The sequence below is a fragment of the Nelusetta ayraudi genome, unplaced genomic scaffold (genome assembly GCF_046127955.1).
Source record: "Nelusetta ayraudi isolate G7.1 ecotype Tasmania unplaced genomic scaffold, CSIRO-AGI_Nayr_v1 ptg000031l, whole genome shotgun sequence".
Lineage (NCBI taxonomy): Eukaryota > Metazoa > Chordata > Actinopteri > Tetraodontiformes > Monacanthidae > Nelusetta > Nelusetta ayraudi.
The window spans coordinates 4097072-4120747 of NW_027466081.1; the positions used below are offsets into that span (position 1 = coordinate 4097072).

The 23676-nt window shown below is 45.1% G+C and overlaps 1 protein-coding gene across 14 annotated transcripts in view; it reads right to left on the reverse strand.

The window, feature by feature from the left end:
• The window catches only part of LOC142891442 (mitogen-activated protein kinase kinase kinase kinase 4-like), a 75597-nt gene that overhangs the window by 15278 nt on the left and 36643 nt on the right, over positions 1 to 23676 (reverse strand). For 5 of the 14 annotated variants that reach the window (XM_076030987.1, XM_076030977.1, XM_076030986.1 and 2 more), the window contains exons 4-17: positions 18148 to 18273; positions 16328 to 16438; positions 16082 to 16172; positions 15840 to 15970; positions 14463 to 14517; positions 14291 to 14369; positions 14009 to 14184; positions 13275 to 13347; positions 12040 to 12250; positions 9440 to 9601; positions 9267 to 9353; positions 7385 to 7696; positions 4969 to 5127; positions 1225 to 1539 (exon numbers count right to left, since the gene is read on the reverse strand). In XM_076030987.1, coding sequence (XP_075887102.1) covers positions 1225 to 1539; positions 4969 to 5127; positions 7385 to 7696; positions 9267 to 9353; positions 9440 to 9601; positions 12040 to 12250; positions 13275 to 13347; positions 14009 to 14184; positions 14291 to 14369; positions 14463 to 14517; positions 15840 to 15970; positions 16082 to 16172; positions 16328 to 16438; positions 18148 to 18273 — 2088 coding nt within the window. Of the gene's footprint in view, positions 1 to 1224; positions 1540 to 1920; positions 4419 to 4968; positions 5128 to 7384; positions 7697 to 9266; positions 9354 to 9439; positions 9602 to 12039; positions 12251 to 13274; positions 13348 to 14008; positions 14185 to 14290; positions 14370 to 14462; positions 14518 to 15839; positions 15971 to 16081; positions 16173 to 16327; positions 16439 to 18147; positions 18274 to 23676 lie in introns of those variants that run through there. The other 9 variants (XM_076030983.1, XM_076030988.1, XM_076030989.1 and 6 more) reach the window with 5 other exon arrangements.

Below are 23676 nucleotides of genomic sequence, written 5' to 3' on the forward strand. Positions count from 1 at the left end.
CATCTCTCTCTCCTACAGTAACTTCTCCTCTTCCTCAATCGGTTACCCGGAGCGCCCCGGCCTGCGGAACACGCCCTGGCTGCAACCTTCAGCCTTTTTCCCTGATTCAAAAAGTCTATATTTAGGGGAAGCATGTGCGGAACATTTGGCAGCAGCCGAAGCTCAGACAAAAAAAACAAAAAAACAAAACAAACAGCCATTATGTTCAAAGGCTTTAGGACAAAATGGAAAAAGATGCGCGCTGATGTTAGTAGCATGCTGCTTCTCAAGGCCACATGACTCACGTGAGCTATTGTTTCCCTGGTCTCTTGATGAGCTTTGCTGAAACCCTACAGGCTATATGGTTAAATTGTGGTTTGAGGGAGCTTTTCTATTTCTGCTGAGCTGCAATCTTTGGACTGAATTAGCTTTTCTTTGTTTGTCTTTCTTTTTGGATTCTGGCAACACTGATTTTCCACGCTGCAACCGCATGTCGTTCCAATTTTAGCCACCGTGAAAATGCTGTAGGTTTCGGTTGTTTAAAGCTACGCTCTGCTACTGTTTCAAAATAAAACAAAAACAAAAAACCTGATGACTCTGGAAAATGTAAGATGACGAACCTAAAAGCTGATTTTGAGCATGAAAAACCTTATGCTGTGTATATATATTTATATATATATATATATATATATATATATATACATATATATACACATATATATATATGTGTATATACACACACACAACTCTCAAAGCCATCCCATAATGTGTTCAGCACGTCCTTACAAATTTTCCGTGCACTAGTTACGTTCTGAGAACATTCCAGTAGATTATTTCAAGAAGCTGGCTACAACGGAGTCCAATGCAGAAATGAGGTTTTGATAGCGTAGTACCGCATAATAGTCTAAACAACATCCCATTTAGTTTTTAACATCTATGTTGTTGGCTTCTCTCACTATTTGCTTTTTCTATGTTGTGTAGTCAACAATTTCACCCTCCGTCTGGAAAATAATAAAATAAATAGTCTGCTCTTATCTGGTGATCTAAAACCAATTAACGCAGATTTAAACAAATCCTCCTTAATGCATCAAGAAGCCTTTTTTCTGCCTCTGCAAGTGAGTTCATACGGGTAAAGAATTAATTACCGGCAAAGTGCGAGCAGCGCTTAAACGAATAAATCGACCGGCTCAAGGGGCGCAGGTTGGGTCTGCGGTCTACTCTACGAGTCTCTCTTCCTGTCCTTACCCTGGGCGGCACCTCATCTGACGGCACCTGCTCACTGGGCGTAGGTCTGGGCAGGGGGTGGGGCTGCGGGTCAGTGCGTGCAGGCGTTGAAGATGATGTTGATGATAAGGAGGAGGAGGAGGATGACGATGGTGAGGAGGATGGAGGGTGATGGCGTTCCTGGACGTTGCGCAGGTGGAGATTGTCAAAGCTAGGCACGAGCGGCTCGCTGAAGGAATGCGAGCGCGACACGGCGAGAGGCGACGAAGCGGCAGCGGCGGCGTTGGAGGAAATGACGCTGCCGCTGCTCTTTAGAGCGGCCAGGTGGGAGCGGACCTTCACGAAGACAACAAGAGACATCGGGGAGGAAGGGTCAGTCCGCATGCAAGCGCGTTTGAGCACAGACAGACAGACAGACAGTGGGGGTATTTAGGGGTGTTTCAGATTGGAGCCACAGTGGGCTTGGCAGTGGACCCTGAGGAACACCTCCAGTCAAATTTGAGTCCTTTTACACACCAGATGTGTCGCACCACACATGTATCCCTTTGGAACATGAGGTTTCATTACAAAGTGACTTTAGGCAGAAGTATTGTTTTTTTTTTTTTAATGTTATCTGTATTTGTTTTTTGTTCCTTTTTTTCTGATGTGTAGTTTGTTCATGGGGTAATTCCTAATTTTCCCTTAAATCTATTGTATTGTTTTTAACATGTTCAATAAATTTCCAAACTGAACTGAACAGATGAAAACTTTTGACACCGTCAAAGTACTTTAAGCATTGTTTTTCTTGGCAGTATCTTTAACGATACTTCCCAAAAACAAAAATGGTTTCCGATGAGTTTTATTGCAGGAGAGCAGGACAGTACGGTATGTAAAATTTATTTGTCCCCCATTTGTTGAATTTACTTCTGCCTGTTTCAGCGACTCGTTTTTTAGTCTACAATCTACCCCAAATATCTACAAATATATTCTTGTCTCCTAATCATACAGCCTCATGTCTAACTTGCCGAGAATGACAAGACAGCAAGTTGAGCCTCTAATTTACTGCCAGCTGACTTGATCTTTTCTAAGTGTTTCGCTGGATATCCACAAGTATAAGCCCTGTGTTTGACATGGATGACAACCGAGAGATTATAATTAAGTGATTAACTTGACAGCTCTTAAGGAGGCGTGGCAAGATGTGTATTTACTACGTCCTCGTGTATTTTAGCCCTGATCTAAAGCAGCCTTGACTGTAACCTGCAACGTCTGATTTAGGCAAGTTCCATGTTGATACTGAGTGACCATGGGAGTGTCACAGGCCAACACCCATGTTCAGATTTATGGGTGGAACTTGTAAAAAAGCAGTAGTGTTCCTGTTGGTTTCTACATGTTTTCTACATGTCCAAACTTAACATACTTGCAAGATCCAGTACATTTAATTGCATATTTTAAATTGGCTTAGTAGTAAATGGATTTGATTTCAGCAGTAATTGATTTTGAGTCATGTTAACATTTTCAAACATGTTTGACTCAAACAAAGGATGGCTCCAGATCTGATTTAAAACCCCTTAAAGAGCATAAGTGCCTCGGTCACAACAAGAAAAGGCTCAGGCAGTGATAGAAGAGATGAAACTGAAAAGATCCTGAGGCAAATACGAGAACCATAATTGTTGACTCGTGACTTTTCACAGCCTCTATTATGCACGCTGTTGTATAACTAGAATCGATATTTCTGTATCCAACATGATGAAGATTCAGAATCGTTATGTTCATTGCCTCAGGAGGATTCAGCCTCACCGTCAGTGTCAAGCATTTGGATGTACTGTACGGCATGAACACAAGCTCACATGCAAAGACAGACAAAAATAAGCCGGGAGGCAAACAAGTCGTAATGCAAGACATTTGTCCAGGAAGCAGTTTTGTTTTTGTTTTCATAACATTTAGACCTCGAGATTCGTTCACTATGGGGATCATTTTACTCAGATACAGCCAAAGAGTCTGTAAATCTACTTGCAACTGTGGTCTCAACGAGGCATTTGAATGCAACATTCTTCTCACATGAGATCCATTTTTACTCGGATGTTGATGATGGGATGTGGATGGGCTGAAGAACAGCTAGTCATTCAGCCTGAACTCCTAATTTCATTATTTAATCAGGCCAAAACAGAAGACCTCCGAATGAACCCGTCTACGTCTCATTCACTGCACGGCTGAATGTGGGTGGAACAACGTCAACGCATGAATTCACGGCTGTGAATTAAATCATCAGTCCCATCATTTTTCTCTGCAGAATTTAATCCTTGAGACACACTCCAAGCAGATTGACTTCAATGAACCGTGATTATTCATGCTTAGTGGCTTTGGATCCCTTGCTGGGAAGATGACGAATGCTTGCCTGAGTCACCCTGCGAAAATCTGGGCACCGATGAATTATGGATTTGTTTTTTCTCTTTAAAATCGGACATTGAGAACACATACTGTACACTTCACAATCACCATAATCACACAATTAGAGGCGAGTCTGAAAAGAATGACGTGGTTTCAAAAATACTTCAGAAAAGTGGGACGGCAACCTGTCAATCAGAACAGCTGATCAGAGGAGAAGAGCCTATAATCAGGATGCGATCACTTCATTTTATATTTTTTTTAGAAGAAAAGACAAGAGACAGTTAGAGCCGAAAAATTGGGGAGAGTTCAGAGAGCTTCCAACAAAGGCAGAGTGTTGGATCCTTCCTCCTGATTAGATGACCTGCACAGCGTAGGGATTAAAGATCCAGTGTGAAAGATTTAGCAGCATCTAATAGCAAGAAAAGCAGAGTATAAGTCCCTGTTTTGGTTTCCCATACACATAGCTTTACTTGTCAAGGCTGTGATGTCAGGGTAAAATCAAAGAACCCACATCATAGGCTAATCGGTATGTTCTATTCCCTTTCTTGCCAATAGATTGCTTGAAAATGTTTCACACAGGGCACAAATCAGGAGGCAGGTCAATAATAACACATTGAAAATGCAACTAAACACGGTAACAAATCATGGAGAGTGATTCATTCGCATGGTCGAAGTAAAAGACCTGAAAAGAAGAGTTAATCATAAAGTGTTTGATACCAAGTATTAGAGACAGCAGCATTAGGCTGTTCAATGTTCACACTTGCCATTCCAGGGCGACCAATAAGCCAAATCACATTTGGCCGATTCACATTAGGAACAAGAGGTTTACGGCAATAGGGGTGATGTTTCTGGGGGGGACAAGGCCAAAAGAAAATAGTCTAAACAGCTGAACTTGAAGGTCTGTGATCAGTGTCCAAAAAATTTATGCATAACTTTAACAGTTGATATTCTCTAAACTCTTAACTTGTGCTTAATTGAGCACTTGGGGGGATTGATTGTAACAGTGGACCTCGGAACCCTATTAGATCCAATTGTGACAATTAAACCTTAACAGGCAAAATATGTAAGACAATGAAGAATAATAAAGTAAGGTAATGTTAATTAAAACAAAAGGGGGAGGAGTCAATTATTTAGCGCTTATTAACAAGACAAAGCTATGCATACATATTTTACATTGATCAGACAATACAAGTTCTTCCACTGTATTGATGGTCTTTAACTGGAACCAATTTAAACACACTGACACTCACTTGTCACATGTCACATGTCAAAAGAGCCAACAGTCATCATCTGGTGCAACACATTTGGTTTGAGGGTCTTTGTGCAAAAGGAGGCCATCCTCCTCCTAGCAAGAGATGGAGGACCGCCACATCTGACAAGTGATGTCGCAACATTTACCTGCGGTTCCACGGGCCGGTGCATGGCGGGCGCCTCGGACGCTGAGCTCCCGTTGGGGTAGGAAGACTCGGAGCGCGGCGGCACCGGAGGCTGCGGAGGTTTGGTCTGGGCCGACTGAGGGGAACCTTGGACGTTCTTCCGGTATCGCTCGTCAGCCTGCTGCGAGAACAGAAGAGGACAGGTGGGATGCGGGGGTGAGTGCCGGTCCGGACAGCGAGGGTTCATTCAGCGCGTTAGAGGACGTCGAGAGGAGACAGAAGCCATTAGTTGCCACTGCGTTACTGTTAGTTCCTCTGCTGGCAGAGCAGAGACACTGCGCTAGATGGAGGTAGGAACGTTTTTTCAGAAAGTCCACCCAAAAAGCTCTTGAAATATCTACAGTAAAAATATCTACAGTATCTAGATTTAAAATACCCCCGCATTCCAGCTTAGTAGGACAGCAGTGGCAGGACCAGTGAAGGGACTCATGCATGTTTCACTAGGAGAAAACTGGGGCAGTTAGAACACACACTGAGGAGCACCAGCACCAAGGAAAAACAGACTTTGAGGATTTTTGTTGCATGTCAGACTTGTAACAAATTTGTTAACATTTTCCAGATGCGTGTGGATGTTGTGGCATCTATTCGAAGCAGACTTGGTTTTAAATGATTCCTAAAGCAATATGACTGATTTCCTGCTTTTGTCAAATAATTTCCGTCCTCACTGAGAAATTTGTCATCGCTTAGTTTCCTGTTTTTTTTTTTTTCTTTTTTAGCAATTTGTCAGATGGCTCACATCTGATAAACTACTCGGGTTCTCCATCAACACCTGCTAACCAAGTGGAAGGGAAAAACTAGAGCTTTCAGGTCCTCTCCTTCCTTTCCTCCCCCACCAGGTGATAAATGGCAACAACAGGACGCCGCCGGAGCTGACGGACAGTCTCGGCGTTAACTAATGAGGCGGCTCCTTATCACACAGGGTTCATAAATATGAAGGTAAGTGCAACAAGAGAGGGCGAACGGGAACCTGCACGGGTGAAGATTTCACATGCCGACAGGGTCAGTAGGGAGGAGATAAAACTCTTGATAGATGCTGGTGAGAGTTTCAAATTATTTGGGAAAATCAGTTTGGGAAGACAGTTTGAATGGCCAAACAGATTAAAAGTTCTATGTGATCTCTGTTCTGCTGGTTCAATATCACCAAGTGGCTTCCATTTCGGCATCTTTCTACTTGTTGGACATTACGTATTTTTGGAAAAGGAATAAAAAAAAAGGTGGGTGTTAGAGGGCAGAGCCTAACTCAGTTGAGGTATCAGCTTCCTTTTGTGACGTCATGAATGACTGACTTCCAGAACTACGCGTATTAAGAAGTTTTTTTTTCTGTTTTTTGGAAAGTGGAGAAAGTTACATAAGCGTATTGCTGCCACCCTAGAAAAAAAAAAAAAAAACAGGGCTCAGTATCACATTATAACGTGATAGTTTCACAGTTTTACCTGATAATTTTCACGTTATAACGAGAAACTATCATGAAATAATGTGAGTTTCACTTTTTTACGTGATATACAGTACATGTGAAAACTGTCACGTTATTTAATGAGAATTTTCACGTTATATCAAACTATCACGTAATCTCGTGATCACGTTCACATTATGAACATGATCACAAAATAACGTGATGGTTTCATGGTATAACGTGAAAATGATCCTGTAAAAGCGTGACACTGTTACGTTATAACGTGATACTGAGCCCTGTTTTTTTTTCTAGGATGGCAGCAATGCACTTCGGTAGAAAGTAAAGGAGGAAAAGGATGGATTTTTCTGAAGCGAACACTGACGGGCTGGAGCAGTGGTTCCCAAACGTTCTTCTTTCACAACCAGACCCACCATTTGGACCACCTGACCACTTCGCTGTCTAAAGTGTCGTGTATTGTAGATTCACTGTGGATATTTTAGGTGTCATTTGGTTGAGTTTTCACGTCGTATCCAAGTTTCCAACAACAGATCCACATTGCGCAGGTGTTGTTTGCTGTGAACTTTTAAACATTGTTTAAAATCTCTTCCAGTCGGGCTCCACAGCAACTTTTCTTTTTTCATAACATTCAAATTAGTGCAATCAGCAGTTTCATACCATCGACAGTGTGACCTGGCCTTCAAAAGCTCTTCCCCTCCATTCCTCTTAAGTTTGGGAACCACCAGGCTTTAGACGCGTTATTGTTAGAAAACACTGACAAAGTGATGTTCTGCGCCGTGCGGGACCCCCTGAGGGGAGTTAGTCTTCAGAGGGAAACGACACTCCAGCCACTTCCTTCCTCCCGTCTACAAAGCCTCCACGCACCCCACACCAGTGGCAAAGCCAGCACAGCATCCCACACCTGCAGCCGACACAAGCAAGAGGAAGCGTTCTACGGCAGCCAGCGGAGGGACGGGGCGGGGGTCACCTCTCTGATTTGCTCAGAGTCGGGGGCGGGGCCTTGAGGCTCGTCCGTCTTTGCCGGTGCGGCTTTCTCCAGGCTGCGACTCTGACTGGGTCGCGCCTTGGCAGCGTCCGTCGTCGGCTGCGGTTCCGGCTTGGCCCTCTCCTGCTCGGGGTTCTCCGAGGGTTTGCAGCTCTGCTGCTGCTGCTGCTGCTGCTGCCCCCCGTCCACCTTCTGGTTGTGCTGCAGGGACAGCAGGTAGGCCTGCTCCTGCTGCAGCTGCTTCTGGAGCTTCTGGGCTTGCCGCTGCTCCTCCAGCTCTCGCCATTTGTACTCCTGAGGTTGTTGAGTTGAGCCGAGAGCATCGAGAGAAGGAGGTCGGAGGCAGGATGAGCCTTATTCTTTTTCTACAATTCCCACTAGCCCGTTTCAAAGAGGTCGGCAAACCTGACAGTGTTCTCGGATCCCCTCGGACATTGAGACATAAAGGCAGTTTCGAGGCTCATTGTAACCGAGGAATGCAATAAAAAGAGAGAAGAACGTGATAAAAAAAAAAAACTCATATCCCTTTATGTAATTCTTCTTTTTTTGAAAGGTTTAAAACTTGTGCCCCACAGTCCAAATTCACAATATAAGCCTTATAAGCTACAAAAAGAGATGAGCTTTGGTTAGGTTTTGGTGTTGTGAAGGGGTTGGCAATCTTGCCCCCATCTGCCATCAAATAACATTCACCTGGAGCCGGGAGGCATTATACTGCCTCTTCTAGAGGCTGACGTGAGACCCGAGGCTGTGGGGATTGTTACAACTGTCTCTTTCTTGGCGTGAGTTCGGGAAAGAAAGCCAATGCGCATGTTATTTGACAGCAATAAAAATAAAGTATTCCATTGGAATAAACGTCTGGCGATTGACGTTTGCACCAACGTTACAATATTTGACAATCTAGGTCGCAAAATGCGGCAGGGATATCAGAGCGCAAAAACCTTTGTGGATACGACGTGAAGATGGCGGAGACGGTAAGTAAGTAACTCGAAGCAGAAGTTCAACTTTTGTCGTTCTTAGCAGTCTTCGCAGTGCTATGCTAGCGAGCGGCTACTTCTGTAAATACGCCGGGCTGCAGGTCTTCTTCTCCTCCTTACGCCTTCAGGGAGTAAAACCACAGCGCCACGTAAGGGCTGGGGTAAGTACTTTCCAGCGTTTCCGTGTACATGCGGATATTTTTGGAGATGGCTTCGTGTAATCTCCTTTTTTTAAAAAAAAAAAAAATGCTTTTCATAACACGCTCAGTTTAGAAAAAAACAAAAAACAAAACGTCCTCTCCATGTACACGGGGCCAGGTTGCCTATTACACTGCAGTAGCTTAGCAATGGTGCGAAACCAGGAAGTGAGGAACACGTGTAGTCACATCCTCGCATTATGTCAGCATCCTCTGCAACCCAAAGGGGGTATTTAAACCAGCAGAGTCACACAAAGTCCTCTGGCACATCTGCAAGTGACGACAAAGGCGGAAAGCCTCTCTTTCTCACCGCCGATGACATCACAAGTCGGCGGCGGCGCTGAAAGGGCCTCGTAAACATCCTGAGCAACCGCAGACCTAAAAAATATAAGGAAGCGGAAAGTATTCCTGACCCTCTTCTAGCAGTTAACGAGTCTCCTCGGATCCACAGCTCCCACATCTCGGCTGGGAAAGGAAAAGGGGAGCGTGCGTGTGTGTTTGTGTAACGGATGTGTTATCGGATGTGAGTCACTACGTTAGCCGGTTTAATATCCGAAAGAGTTCCGACGATGCTATGAAAAAAAAGAGACATGACCGCCGCGTTTATTCGGGAACTGTTGGAGGAGAATATTTGGGAGACAGCGAGGAATCCGGAAGGGGAGTGAGCAGCACTCAGCAGTGAGAAGGACTCACCAGCAGCATGGCCTGTTCGTGGAGCAGCTGCTGCTGCAGGATCTCCAGGTGCCGTTGCTCCTCCTCCAGCTGCCGGCGGATGTACTCCTGCCAATCAAAGCGACATTTAAAATCGTGAGAAACGCCCTTCGGCATTCCCGACTTCTTGGGCCAGAGTTCCCGCCCTCCCGTACCTGCTCGCGGTCGGCCCGCCTCTTCTCTTCCTCGGCCCGCCGGCGCTCCTCCTCCTCCTTGCGGCGCCGCTCCATCTCCTCGACGCGCCTCTTCTCCTCCTGCTCGCGCCGGCGCTGCTCGCGCTCCTGCTGCCTCCGCATCTCGCGCTCGCGCCGTTGTTGCTGGGCACAGAAGGTCAGGGGTCAGTCGAGGCATCGCGGAGAGGAGGCGGACGAGGTGCGAGCTTAATCAGCTTAGATTGTAAATCTGAAATCCGTCTTGCAAAGCTCCCATAGAAAAGTAATGAACATGTTTTTCAAACTCCATTGGAATTTAGGAAGGGACTAAAAACTATTTAGGAAGGGACTAGATAGTGTTTTTAATGTAAAAAGAAAAAAAAAAAAAAAAAAAATATATATATATATATATATATATAAAATGACCAGAGTTTTGAAAGTTTTTTTTAAGCATTTTTAAAGTATTTTCACCTTCTTGTTAAGGGCAATAGCCATGAGAATGAAAGAAAAGACATTAAATTCAAAGGTTGTGTCCAAACTTTTGACTGGTAGTGTAGTTTGGAGCTTTTCAAGATGGATCTGAGGGGAATATACACTTTGAATCTCAGTATTTCTGCTGCCTCAAAAAGGTGACGCATCATTAAGTTAACGATGAAACAAGATTCCCTCTATTTACCAGATTAGGTTGAAAGAACACGCTTATATAAACACGACGATGAGCCGGAGCGACGGGATGCGGCTGACGTTTTGGTGGACACACCGGAGACTTAATCGGAGTCGTATCTTAAGCCGGACAGGCAGGATGCTAAAAGTCAGCTCAAGTCAGCAGACACATGAAGCAATTAGTTCCTCTTCCTGTCAGTCAAGCGTCGTCTGAGTGGCCATCGCTGGGCATCGTGTTAGCACGCCACGCGGTGAGCTAATCTGTCAGCTGACAGGGAAGTGGGGAGGAGGGGAGGAAGGGAGGGGGCTCGACTGCAGCTCATTCACATTCGACTACAAGCTCAGTCATGATTCCAGCAGAGAGAGATAGCGCCCGGAGCAGCGGCGACGACAGCAGTGGGGAAAAAACACAAGCATTTTGTTTTTCCACCTCGCAGCAGAAGCCTTCCTCCTCTGAGGTGCGATTGCGGTGGATTTCTTTCCCTCGCCGCAAAAACCCAGCTCATTTTTCTCTGTTTCGGTCTATTTTCATCCATGTGTCATTTTTCGAAAGAACATTCTCTTATACCCGTTCCCCATAAATAAACATATTTATCTTGCTTATATATTTGAGAATACGGCAGAAAGAAAACAACTGCTCTCCGTGAAAAGAGAAACAGCCCTAAAAGAGATAAAAGGGTAATTAAAATCCAGCTTTCCAATCTCGCTGTTCCTCCGGAGGGGACACCAATCATTATCTCTTTTTTTTTTGGTGTGCGTGCGTGTGCGTGCATTAGCTGCAGCCTTAATCTCGTTTCAGAGTCAATTAAATAAAAATTATCCGGCAGAAATCTAACCGCTGTCCTCCGAGTCAAAAGTCTCTAATCGCATTAGGTGGAGATAGTGAGCCGCTGTCCTACAGAGACACTGCAGGGATTTCACACCAGCTGCAGCGGAACACTTGCTGCACACACACGTTTATCTTATGTGTAATATGTAATTTATTTTTTATAATTGGTATTTTTAAAACGTTTAAAAAACAAAAAACAAATCTACAGTATCATATGTAGAATATTTGAAACATATGTAAATAGCTAACATGTTTTATCATGTTCCATGTTAATAAAATATTTGCAAATTTGTTAACATGAAGCTTAAATCTTATTTTTCTTTTTTAAAAAAAGGGAAAATTTCTCCCAAATTTCTCAAAAGTTCATTCACATATTGAGGAGGTTCAAGATTTTAACTTGACAATATTATATTTATATTTAGTATTTTTTTAAAACAAATACATCATATGAAGAATATTTAAAACATATTTAAATACTTAATATGTTTCATCTTGAATTTGTTAACATGAAACTGAAATCTTAAAAAAACCCATATCTTTTCAAAATAAGAAATAAAAAGTTTCTCACTAATTTCTACAACGTTCATTCACATATTAAGGAGCTTGACAAATAAATGCGCAGTAGCTCTGCAGCGCTGCTGCCGAGTGAACTGGAGGTGAGCAGAAGAAGGAGCAGCCAGGTTCTTGAGACGTCTTCCTACATAAACATCTGTTTTCACCAAGTCTTCAATGCTGCAGTTTATTGAGCGAGTCGAGTTCTGACATGATTCACTGCCTCGGTGCTGCTGCTCGCATGTGGAACTATAAACACGCTGCTAACGCCCTTCACTGGCCTGTCAATCGGTGAACTTTAGGATTGTTAGCTGGACAGCGAGAAGTTTTCCGTGGAGTTAAATCCTGACGTCATTCGCTCTCCGACCACGGGCTTGGAAGCTTCATAAATAACGCAGGTCCTTCTGTGTTACAGGGCTATTTTTAGCCCCGCCCTGTCATGTTCGTTCCCGTGGATGAGATCCTGCGTTGATTGTGAGTCAACGTACACATTTTGCACACGTGCTCCTCCTTTCGTCACGCTTTTTAGCTAAACAGGAGAAGGTTTCGAAGTGCTCACCTCCTCCAGCCGCCTCCTCTGCTCTTTCTGCTGCTCGATACGCTTCTGCCGCTCGGCCAGCAGTTGGCGCTTGTACTCCTCCTGCTCGCGGAGCTGCTGCTCCTGCAGGAGCTGCTGGCGCCGCAGCGCCTCCGAGCGCTCCTTGTTCTCCTGCTGCAGCCGGATGAAGTCTCGCCGCAGGGTCGACTCGCCCGGCACGTTCACGATGGAGCTGCGTCGGGGGAGGGGAGAGGAGAGGTTTTGGTCATCGGGTGAGAGGTTCTCTGAATGACGAGTGCCAGCTTGAAGTCGCTGCACAGCAGAACTATTTGCAAACGATATTAGAAAAACATTTTTTCTTTGCGCAACTTTGGCTTTTTCTTTTCTTTTTTTTTTTACACAATGCAATACAGCATTTTAGATTTTGATAAACGTTGTCTCTTGACTCAAGTGAATATATTTAAAATGTGGAAACTGAATTTGATGAGATTCATCCATCCACCAAAGCATCGTATCTATCTATCCATCTATCTATGTATTGATCTACTGTATCTATCTGTCTATCCATCTATCTTTCTATGTATCATCTACTGTATCTATCTATCCATCTATCTATCATCCATCCATCTAATGTATCCTTTTAAACTGATTCTATTTATTCTGTATCTGTCTATCTATCTGCCGCATCTATCTATCTAGCTACCTACTGTATGTATCTATCTACTGTATCTATTTATCTATTTGTATATCTATCTATCTATATCTGTCCATCTACTGCATCCTTTTAAACTGCTTCTATCTATACTGTATCTATCTATCCATCTATCTACTCTATGTATCTATCTATCCATCTATCCATCTACTGTACCTACTGTATATATCTATCTATCTATCTATCCATCCATCCATCCATCCATCCATCAAAAACAATCATCTGAAATTGTTTCACACTTACAAAGATCAAAGTCAGATCACTTCTTGCCTCGACACCGAGCAGTGCACAGACGCAGCAGGAGGCTAATTCATGACAACAAGCGTCTGAAAGCATTTCGACAACTGCTACAACGCGTCTTTTTCTTCTGGATCATCATCAGGGATTGAAAACGCTCGCCCGCTTCATTGTTCCCGACAGCCGAAACATTGTCAGAGTTCATCCACAGCTGGTTGTTTGCACGCAAAAACCCGGAGTGGCAGCGAGTCGCACGCCACTTCTCCCGTCTGCCGTGCCACTGGCGAAGATGTTTTTCCGTTTTTACCTCGGCTCCCCCTCTTGCTCCGACGACTCCTCCTCCTCCTCTTCGCTGCCGCTGTACTCGTACTCCGTCTCGTCTGCAGAGAGCAACAAACAAGAATGCAGAGTCACCGTTATATTCAGGTTCATCTTTGAGAACACGAAAGACTTTTTTTTTTTAATCAAAAGAGTACCAGTGGTTCCTTCCAGCAAATGAGAAACCTAACAGTCCTAAAAATATATGGACTAATAATGCATCAGTTTTGTATTTGGTTGTTTGTTTTTAACCCCCATTGACCAATTTCTGTCCCCAACACCAGAAAAATCCAGGATGCGTTTCCACCTTTCAATTTACACAAACTGAAATTCCAAATATGGCAAAAATGGAATGATTATGTGATAAACTTTTCCGTGAAGTGGTATTTACAGGCTGCGGCGGCCGAAGCCACTGTTGTCATCTTCACGGCTCCAATGAAAAATGTATTAGTAAACTATGTTAGCAGCAGAGATTCATCCAAAATCCTTCTGAAATCTTGCAATCACGTCGATTCTCTCACCTCCCGAGGAGTCCTTCACACATGGCTGCCTATACTTACTTACCTTTGAGCGCTGAAGCGGCAATTAACCTGACAAAATGTCAAACTTCCACCTTCACGCTTCTTCCAATGATTTGTCGAATTGAAGGAAAACGCGCTTGTCTGTCAACCGCGTTGTATCTACAATCAGAAAACGCCGTGGGCTCTCCCTGCGGGTGCTCACCCTTCTCGCCCCTCTTCTTCTTGGTGCGGTCGATGTGGTCTTTGAGCTGGATGCGGACCTGCCTCTCGTTGGGCTGGTCCCGGATGAAGGGGTGCTTGAGCAGCTGCTCGGTGGGCGGGCGCTGGGTGTAGTTCTTCACCAGGCAGCCCTCGATGAAGCTGAAGAACTTCTTTGACCTGCCGGGGTACAGGCAAAAAAAAAAGAAGAAAAAAAAAAAGTGAGATTCAGGGTTTTTTTTCCGCTGACGTGTTTAGAAAAAAAAGAAAGAAATCAAGGCCGAACCATTTTTTAGACTTGAGTCGAGGAGGCGGGTTCCTGGGAATGAGGAAGAGGGCTCTCATTGGATGCATGTCGCACAGAGCTGCAGGAGGAGACGAGAGGGAGACACTTGAGCTTCTTTCTTAAGGTCAGTGAACATTTGCTCAGCGGTTCCGTGGCTGCCGCGTGGACTCACGGGGAGCTCCTTCTGCCATCTCGATAGCCGTGATTCCACAGGACCACAGGTCGCTCTGCAGGGCATCAGAACAGAACAGTTCAGTTTCATAGCATCCTGCTCATGTTTATCATGGCTACATTGCGTAATGTCGGATGTCGTGTTGGCTTTTCAGAGCTGGAAGTGAAGCAATTTGAGTTTTCAGTCCACGACAGGCAAAGAGAAGTTGATGTCCTTTAATAAACTGGGGCTCTGCAGAAGTTGGTTGATTATTTTTTTTACAAGACACAAGGGATTTATAACAGGGTTCATTCCTCTTTTCTATATGGGACAGAGGCCATAAACTGTTCTAGACTATGTTATAATGGCTACATTTCCAAATAGGCCAATAAGTTTTTTTTACTGCCAGTGGACATAGGGCACCATCCACTGTGCACACATTCATTGTTGCTGTGCAAGAATAAAATGTAACAAACAGCATGTGAATATATTATGACTATTTTGTCAGTAGGCAGAACTTCTGCAAACATCGGCCTGGTGGGCCTGTGACCCTTTTCTCCCCCCCAAAAAAAGCGATTTATCGTTGTTTATTTCACACACACGAAAGAAAATCGCCACGTGAAGGCAACCTTGCAAAAAACATTCCGTCCGTCACATTAAATTAGGCCAGTAGCAGTTCTTATCTGCTACCTGACCCACTTGATCACAGCCCAAACCACAACACCGGAGTGGCAAGAACTCACAGCCCTCAGGGGTTTCTACCTTTTTGGCTAAAGCCTGTCATGATAGAGAAAGGCCTGTCAGTGGCCTGCTGCAGTCTTCCTCAGTGAGGAACATGTTGTCACTCTGATGAAAGTGACCACACGGCATCGGGCGATGTCAACAAGCTAGCAGCAGCTTCCTGTCCTCCAAACTGGCTACTAAAATCATCAGACTGCGAGCCTTTTAAAGACAGGTCGCACTGATCATAAGCTAATTAGGGTCGTTTTGCAAGAGCTTTCAAGCTTTTTAGATGACAAGGTTCAAAGGGTTTGTGTGTCATAATTTGTATCAGTGCAAGAAACGAAATGGTGTGCTCCCAGTGCAAGCAGTGCATCATTCAAACACGTACATATGAAACATCTGCGCTCCAATGGAAGCCAATAAATAACCTTGAGATGGTTTAAAGCACAATAGAGTAATTTAAAACAAAATAAAAGGGCAGCAGCAGCCACGAGTTACAATTGATTAAAGTGACTAGGGTGTTATTACACTGCAAAAAGACATTTGTTAGGGTTTATATATAAGATATTGGGAAGACTTGACCCAGTGGCAGGAGTCTACACGTGAAGCCTTTGTCTTGTGTGCCTTTCATTCAGTCTGCTGAGCGACTGGTTAGGCCGCCACGCAGGTCCTCACCCTGTAGTCGTAGGTGGCGTCCGGGTTCTCATCGCAGGCGATGACCTCGGGGGCCATCCAGTACGGCGTCCCGATGAAGGTGTTCCTCCGCCCCACCGTCCGGTCCAGCTGAGCGCTGACGCCGAAGTCCACTGGGAAGCACACAGTTTAGTTCGGTTAGCAGCGCCGACAATGAAGGAGAGAAGAAAAGAAAAATTGAGTGCTGAACACTGGTGAGGGCATGTTAAAATAATGCCACATACCCAGTTTGACTTCAGCGTTTTCAGTCAGCAGCACATTTTGTCCCTTGATGTCACGATGGATGACGTGATGAGCGTGCAGGTGAGCTAAACCCTGCAGACACACAGACGACAAACTTATTTCCTCCAAAGTGAGCGAAGTTGAAAGCCATCTTAAACGTAAGTAACTGTTGAAACTGGTGAAAAAATATTTTTGATGCTCCGTCAGGTCTGGTGTGTGTGAGTGAGTGAGTGAGTCGCGGCTCTGACCCTGAGGATCTCTCTGGAGATGTAGGCGATCCAGTCCTCCTTCAGCGTGTTGCCTTTGGTGTTCTTCACCAGATCTGTGATGGAACCGGCGCCACAGAACTCCATCACCAGCTGCAGAGCGAGAGGACAGACGGAGGACGTTAATGTGGACTGTGGACGTATAATATCTCAGCATAGACGGTTAATAATGACAAAAGAGCTCAGAAATTGTCCAGCTCTTTGCACGGTGATTGATCCCCCCCGACCCCCCCGACCCCCGACTTTTTGTATAAAACAAACCCCCTGTACAAACCTGGGCAACAATAGCAGAGCACAGGGCGTACTGTATGTCAGGGCTAATAATGAGGTGGTGCAACTTCTACATGTAACCTTATCTGGAAACATTTAGAAGATCCTGCAGGAAAACAGGTTCAAAATAGCACTAGTTGGGTTTCCTCAGCCATTCATCAGCTGGCGCTTCAGGAGATAAAGTTACACGAACGTCACTTACAAAAGATTGTGTCGAACAAAAGAGGACAAGGCAAAAAAAGGAGAAAAAAAAAATGGTTTCCTCCAGCACTGCTTGCAAACAATGAAGTACTTCAATTTCTGCTAATCTTCACTTTGGGAATTTCTCAACACTGCCTTGCTAGTGGATTAAAAATCTGTATTATGTGGATAAAATGCAACATTGCAAAGAAAAACGAGAGCAAGTTTAAAAATGATAAGGAGCATTGGCTTTTAATTCCTTTTAATTGACCGCGACTGCCTTCACAAGAGACAATAAGGTGGTGTCACCGTAAATCCAGCTGTTTTGACATTTTCTCTGTATCTCAGTCACACAAACACACCCGCTCGCGCACAGCGTGGAGCCCCGGCTGCAGGGCGGCTGGACGGCTTGCGGAGCAGCTGTAATAACAAACACACAACTGTGTTTTGGGGCTGAGAGGCAGATCTCCTCTCTCCAGGGTCATAAAGAGCTAATCTTTCGTCCGACTCGCCAAACACTCATAAATCTCTGCGGCTGCTGTTTACTTCCGTCAGCCTTTGTTTTTTGTTTCCTCCCTCCCACCCCCTCTTTCTGTTCCTCTAACACCCCCTCCGACACGTCGCTGCCTTTTGGTTTTATTCATTTCCTCTGCCTGCACCGTCCTGGTTTGACTTCTGTTTCATTTGCCATCTTTTCTCGCTCCGATTGTCGTTCTGGGCTGACAGCCATGTCAAAAAAAATACATATTTTATGTTAAATGCACTGCAGTGGTTAAAGTTTAAGTGATAAGAGTGATTTTGCTGAGAATAGATTCCTCCTGTGCATGGTTTAGTTCATCCAGGGTCTCGTTTAAACTGTTTCTGGGAAGAAACATTCAATCTGGCATCCATCACTTTTGTTCATGTTATTTATCAACGTTATATTCATGTACTAACCTGAACTTAAAAGCAGGTTGAATTGTTTGTAGTCAACCAAACAATTCATGTATTTGTTACAGTGTTGAATTCCACCCATAAAGAACAGTGAGAACATCCACATCATCGGAAAACACAGCATCAAGTGGACTTTATGTATTTAGACGCCAAGAGATGAACAGCTCATTTCGTGCACTTGTGCCTGCGCACATCAACACTTCCTGTGGCCTGCGAGGCAACACCTGCTGCAAGCAGCTGTTTTGTTTCCTGGCAAACTGCCTCTACGAAAGGTGAGTTTGTGACTGGCCTGTTGTCATGGAGACAGTTGCGCGGATTGTTAGCAGAACATTAGTAGCAGCGCTAGTCGTAACAACCAAAGCTTCATCATCATCATCATCATCATCATGATCATCATCATCGAGGCCACAGAAACTCACCCAGAGCTGGTCATCGTGACCTGGGGGGCTCTTCTTGATGAAGGCTCCATAGTAGGTAGCGATGTTTCTGTGGTGGGAGTACTTCTTCAGCATGTTGATCTCCAGCTTGATTTCCTCCTCCTCGTCCTGGGCACACACAGACAAGAGGGGAAGGAATCGGACGACATTAGAGCGTTTCCTTTAAACCTGCTTGTAGGAGCAACAGAAAACTGTGCAGATGCATTGATGCAATCTTTCATTGCTCGCACACGGCAGATTTCTCGATTCCAGAGATAAAAATCTTACTTCCCGTAAAGTCCGCTGAGAAACTGCTAGTGCAACGTCGGTGACATTTAAATTTCCGGGCCAAACTCTCCAACACACCGACTTTTGGAAATAACCGCTGGTTGGGTCTCCAGTTGAACTCTGTTCTGTTTTCGTGTGACCGACTGTTTCCATTCAAAGTGAGGCGTCTTGATGCTCTCTGACAGCAAATACACTTATTTTCACATACTTTTCAAACATAGGCGCTTCCTGTTGATTGAATAGTCAAAATATATTGCCCTGAATTAAACCATTAACAGGTTGGTTGCTATAACATCACTTTTTCTGATCTTTATTGTTAATCTCAAGACTACAATGGATCAGCATCGAACAATTAATTATCCTTTGGAACTTTGCAGATCTCCAGAAAGGAGCATATGTAGCCCTCTGTTTACAGCCTCCTGCTAAAAGACTTGACTTTTAGCTTCCAATTAAAAACAATGCTTTCCACATTTGGGAGGGGATAAAAACAGGAAGGTGGCGTGTGTTGGCTTCTAGCGCTGATATATGCATCAGTGCTATTTGTGAAATGATTTCCAGAGCTGGCCGTTTAATTACACCTTTGCTGATAAGCAGAGTCAGTGGAATAAATTAAGAATAGACTTTTTATTTTATTTCTATTTTTTTTATTTGATTAAACAATTATTTAAATATGCAGAAAAAAAAAACGTCTCACTAAAAATAAAAAAATAAAAAGTTTTTTTCAAATCTAGATACACATAATATTAAAAAAAAAAACTTTTATGAAAGATGTGTCTGACTCTACCAAGACACAATGCTTAAACCTCCTTCTAGCAGATTTAACATTGTACAACATCTTTATAAGATCTCAGCACAAACATGCAGATGCAGCCTGAGCGTCGAGCGATAACGGAGACAAACAGCCTCACGTCTCCCCCGTTTCACTCAGGATATTAAGTTTGTCGACTCAGACGTGTGCGCAAGACGTGTCTGGAGATCAAAACACGATCCCGCGATCACTGCAGCATCACAGGGGATGCGGCACAAATATTTGCAGGACCTTTGCGTCGGATGCGTTCGGCCATCTGGTACTGGGGCTGAAATAACTCGACATTTTCACTGTCAAAACAGCGGCTCGGTCTGCTGGAGTCTGAGCCAGTGAGGAGAAGCATGCAGCAAAGAGTCCAGAGGAAGAAGTTTGATTGTTCTTGTTTTTCTTTGGTAGTAGGAAATCACAATTGGCACCAGATAACTCCCTACCACAGCTCTGTTAGCAATATGCTAAAGTTAGCTTGGTTGTCTTACAGACAAGCTTCTCTCCCCTCTCCCTACTTTGTTACCAGTCACTCGCTATCCACAGCATAACATGACAGTGCAATTTTGGAGTCATTTTGATTAAAAAAAAAACAAAAAAAACAGCCATGATGTAAACAGAACTGATCAGATTTCAAGTACATCACTGCTGATGCTTAAGTGTGGCACTCTAAATCATGCAAGCGCAGTAAAGTGAAGAAACATGTTTTGTTTTTCATACCAGTGACTCGCTTGAGCGACATCTATATACAAGAAAAGTTCTTGTTTATACCGCGGTTGAATTAAGTCTGGCTGTCAAAGTGCATATTATCATTATTATTATTATTATGCGACTTGTTCCTTCATTTTGCTTAAAGAAATGTGAGGTGTCGAATGTCAGCGATGCGCACGCCTTATCGGGACCCCGCAGGCTGCACACGCCAACCGATGACGCAGTCCACATTTGTGAGTCCGACTCCAGAGCTGAAAGGGCAAAGTCAGCCGTTCGGAGATGAAGAGGAAAAGTCGGCATCAACTCCTACGGATCCATACAGACACACACACACACACACACACACACACACACACACACACACACAAACTCACAGCAGCTGAGGCTCATTATCTCCAAAATACAGAGCAGCCGGTGTTCGGGGGTTGTTTATTTGGGGAAAAAAAAACTGCAATTTCACGATGGTGACTGACTAATGGCAAATCATACAAAAGTCAACATGTGTTTCCTCGGCTCTTTCCACAGGGTGATTTCGAGCCGCTCTTATTTTGAAAACGTCTAAGCCAAGTTTTCTGTTTTTTTTCACTGTGTCGAGCTGCTGGAACTTTTGTCTGTATTCCTTTTTTTTTTTCTTTTTTTTTTTTTAAAGGGGGACGGAGGGGGAGTTGAGGGTCAGCCGGTCAGCCAATTCTTTGAGTCACATGTCAGCCCGCCAGTTGAGTAGCTGCTTGCTAGCCAGGCAGCCAGTCATTTAGCCAGGCAGCAGGCCAGGACTGTGAGTCAGGAAGTCGCAGAAGAAGCCCGGCTCTGCAGGCCCCGTCCATCTGCTAACGTGCTCACGGGCAGAGCACCATCAGTCACCCCGCAGCCGCCCCGTCGGTTGACAAAGCAGGAAAAAACAGAGCTGGAAGTCACGTTTCGCGTTTCGTTCACCTAAACAAATGGCTCCGAATGTAAAAACAGAAATGGACGAAATTTTTAGCCCCCTGACGTACAAGGGGGGGGGGGAAAGAGGAAAAAAAAAAGAAGTCATCGCACGCAGACAAGCGGATCCTTCTTTGGTCAAGTCAAAGATCCCTCCATGCCGCAAACTGTCAGCCATGTGAATGTTTTTGGAACAGATGAGTGTAATTACAGATGTCGCGGACGGGCTGGACGAGGAGGAACTGGAGACTTCCTTCAAATTATTCACCGGGGGACATAAATAACCCTCCCTGAAGAGGGTAAAAAAAAAAAAAAAACAAGAAAAAGAAAGAAAGAAAAAGGAAAAACCCAGCGAGATGGTGCGCGTCGGGTCCCAGCTGCACAACAGCTGATCGGGGCCGCTCTGGCAACTCTGCCAGGTGCGCGGAGGCACGGCCGAGAGAGCCGTCCAGCGCCGGGATTCACTTCTGACAGTCGCGGAGACGCGCAGCAGGGCCCCGACGCAGCTGTGAATCACGCGCCGCTTCTCAAAACACGCAGTCAGAAATGTTGTTGTTAAATAAATTGGATACTCCATGTTCCATTTTGGATTTTTTTTTTTTTTTTCCGTCCCCCACCACCACTACCCCGACCCCTGGCTCCGGCTCTTCATAAGAGACGCAACAAAAATGGGTTGCGTCCCGTCCCGACGACACCTCAGCCTCATTTTCTCCCCCCTTGGACGATATTTCAAAATAAAGGCGTCCTCAAGCTGCTTATTATCATTCCTTGGCGCTCCGTAGAGCTCCGGAGACTCGGCGGCGGCGGCGGCCGCCCTGATGGCGGAGAATTACGACACTCAGGAGTGAGCGGAGTCGACGCGGACTGCGACGCCACGGCGGCAGCAGCGGCGGCGGCGGCGGCGGCGGGAAAACCGCAAGATGGAAGCGCGACGGAAAATGGAAGCAAGGGAAGGAGCAGGAAGGAGAAGTTGACCGGGAACCACACGGAGACGTGGGGGAAACGACGCGGTGCCTTGGAAATGGAAGTGAATAGAAGCTTGTGGCCGTACATTTGGAAATTCTTAAAAGCATATTTATGCTCAGTTGGTTCCTGTATTATTGTTTGTGAAATGAAACAACCTCAAAATACTGATGTAGATTCGAAAAGATTGAAACAAAAAAGCGACACATTTTGAAAAGGTCCTACGATAATCTGGGTCTCACCCAAGAAATGAACAATGTTGAGAAAACCAGCCCTTTGTGATGTCACAAAGTGCACTGCAACCTCTCATAGGTTGTAGGACCACCTCCACTGGCTCCTCCATCTGAATTATGCTCCCTTCTGATCACGCGAAAGCGTCAGCTTTAGCAAGAAACTGAAAATGAGTATTTCTGATGAAGGCTGCAAACAGAGGGCTAAATACACTTTTTTTTTCCCTAGAGGTCAAATAGTTCAGTTTTAGTGTTGTTTTTTATGAATTGTGACCGATTCTGTTTCTCTGGAGCAGCTCTGGACGTTCAAGCCCTTCGCCTGTGATGCAGTGAGAGCTGAACTGCCACTGAGCAAACGGACAAAGTGGCTCTGTCGCTGTATTGAGGGCAAGAGAGCGAGCGTCACTGTACAGCCAGGCAGGAAACAAAAAGGAGGACCACTGCTTCCTCCTCTAAATGTCCTGACGCTGCTCGTTCTGCGTTCTGAGATCTTCCTCAAGTCCGATAAGAAAGAGAAAGAAACAACAATGTTCGGCTCTTTTGACAGACGCGTCTTTCATTCTTTGAGGTTTTGACACCTTCATGCTTTCCACTTTCACACCCTCTGAATGTGCATGGAGGGAAGGGGGAGGGGCTGGAGCTCAGACTTTATGTCATGTGCAACATCAGAGTGAAAAACACTCGGGGGGGCGGGGGGGGAGCAAGGCGAGAAAAGCATTTCATCTCTGCGGGGACGCACACAAAGGTGTCGTTGGAGAAGGAGGAGGAGGAGGATGAGGAAGAAGAGGAGGAGGTGTTTTTGTTCTTTTCTTTCCTCTGATAAGAAAAAAAATCTATTTTGTCTGAGTGTTTCTCTCTAGCACGACTTCACTCCCGCCACTTCGTCGATCCCAACAGGCGGGGACTGACAGCAGCGGACACCTAATAATGGAGGGATGAGAGAGCGGAGGGCGGATGAAGGGAACCGACACCGACCCGGGCGAGGCAGCCGAGCAGCGGCGCCTCCCTCCCTCCCGCGGTCCCACTGCACTCCGGATGAACCTTCCCAAAGAGGGGATGAAAAAAAGGGGAAACTCTCCTCCTTATCTAAGCTCACACCCCTTCCATCCGTCTGTTTACAGTTTCAGCCGCTCACTTCCTGCCCCACTGGCACACCAGGCGGGCCTGACGGAGGGACACTGACCTTGATATGAGGTAGAAAGATCCCCATATCGACACCTATTTCTAGACATTTTGTTTCCGTCCTGGATTGTCACTGGAACTGCTTTTTTCATGATTGATTGTCCAAAATAAAAATTCGGAACAGCCAGTCTCGATCTCCAGGAAACAGCAGGCTGGATTCTGGCCTCACTGTCAATACTCAAACTGAAATTGGAAACCAATCTCAGAGGGCGGCGCCAACAGCAGGCTGCCGGGGGATACATCAGTGAGGTATGCACGCCCAATGTGGCTGCGTTCAGACTGCAAGAATCTGATTCGAATCAGATTCTTTCTCACATCTGATTTCTTGGGCCGACTGTCCACACTGTTTTTTAGCAAGTAATCCAAATGGGATCTGACTCTGTCCAGACTGTGCCACATTATTGACCCATCTAGGCACTGGTGTTTTCTACTTCTTCTGTC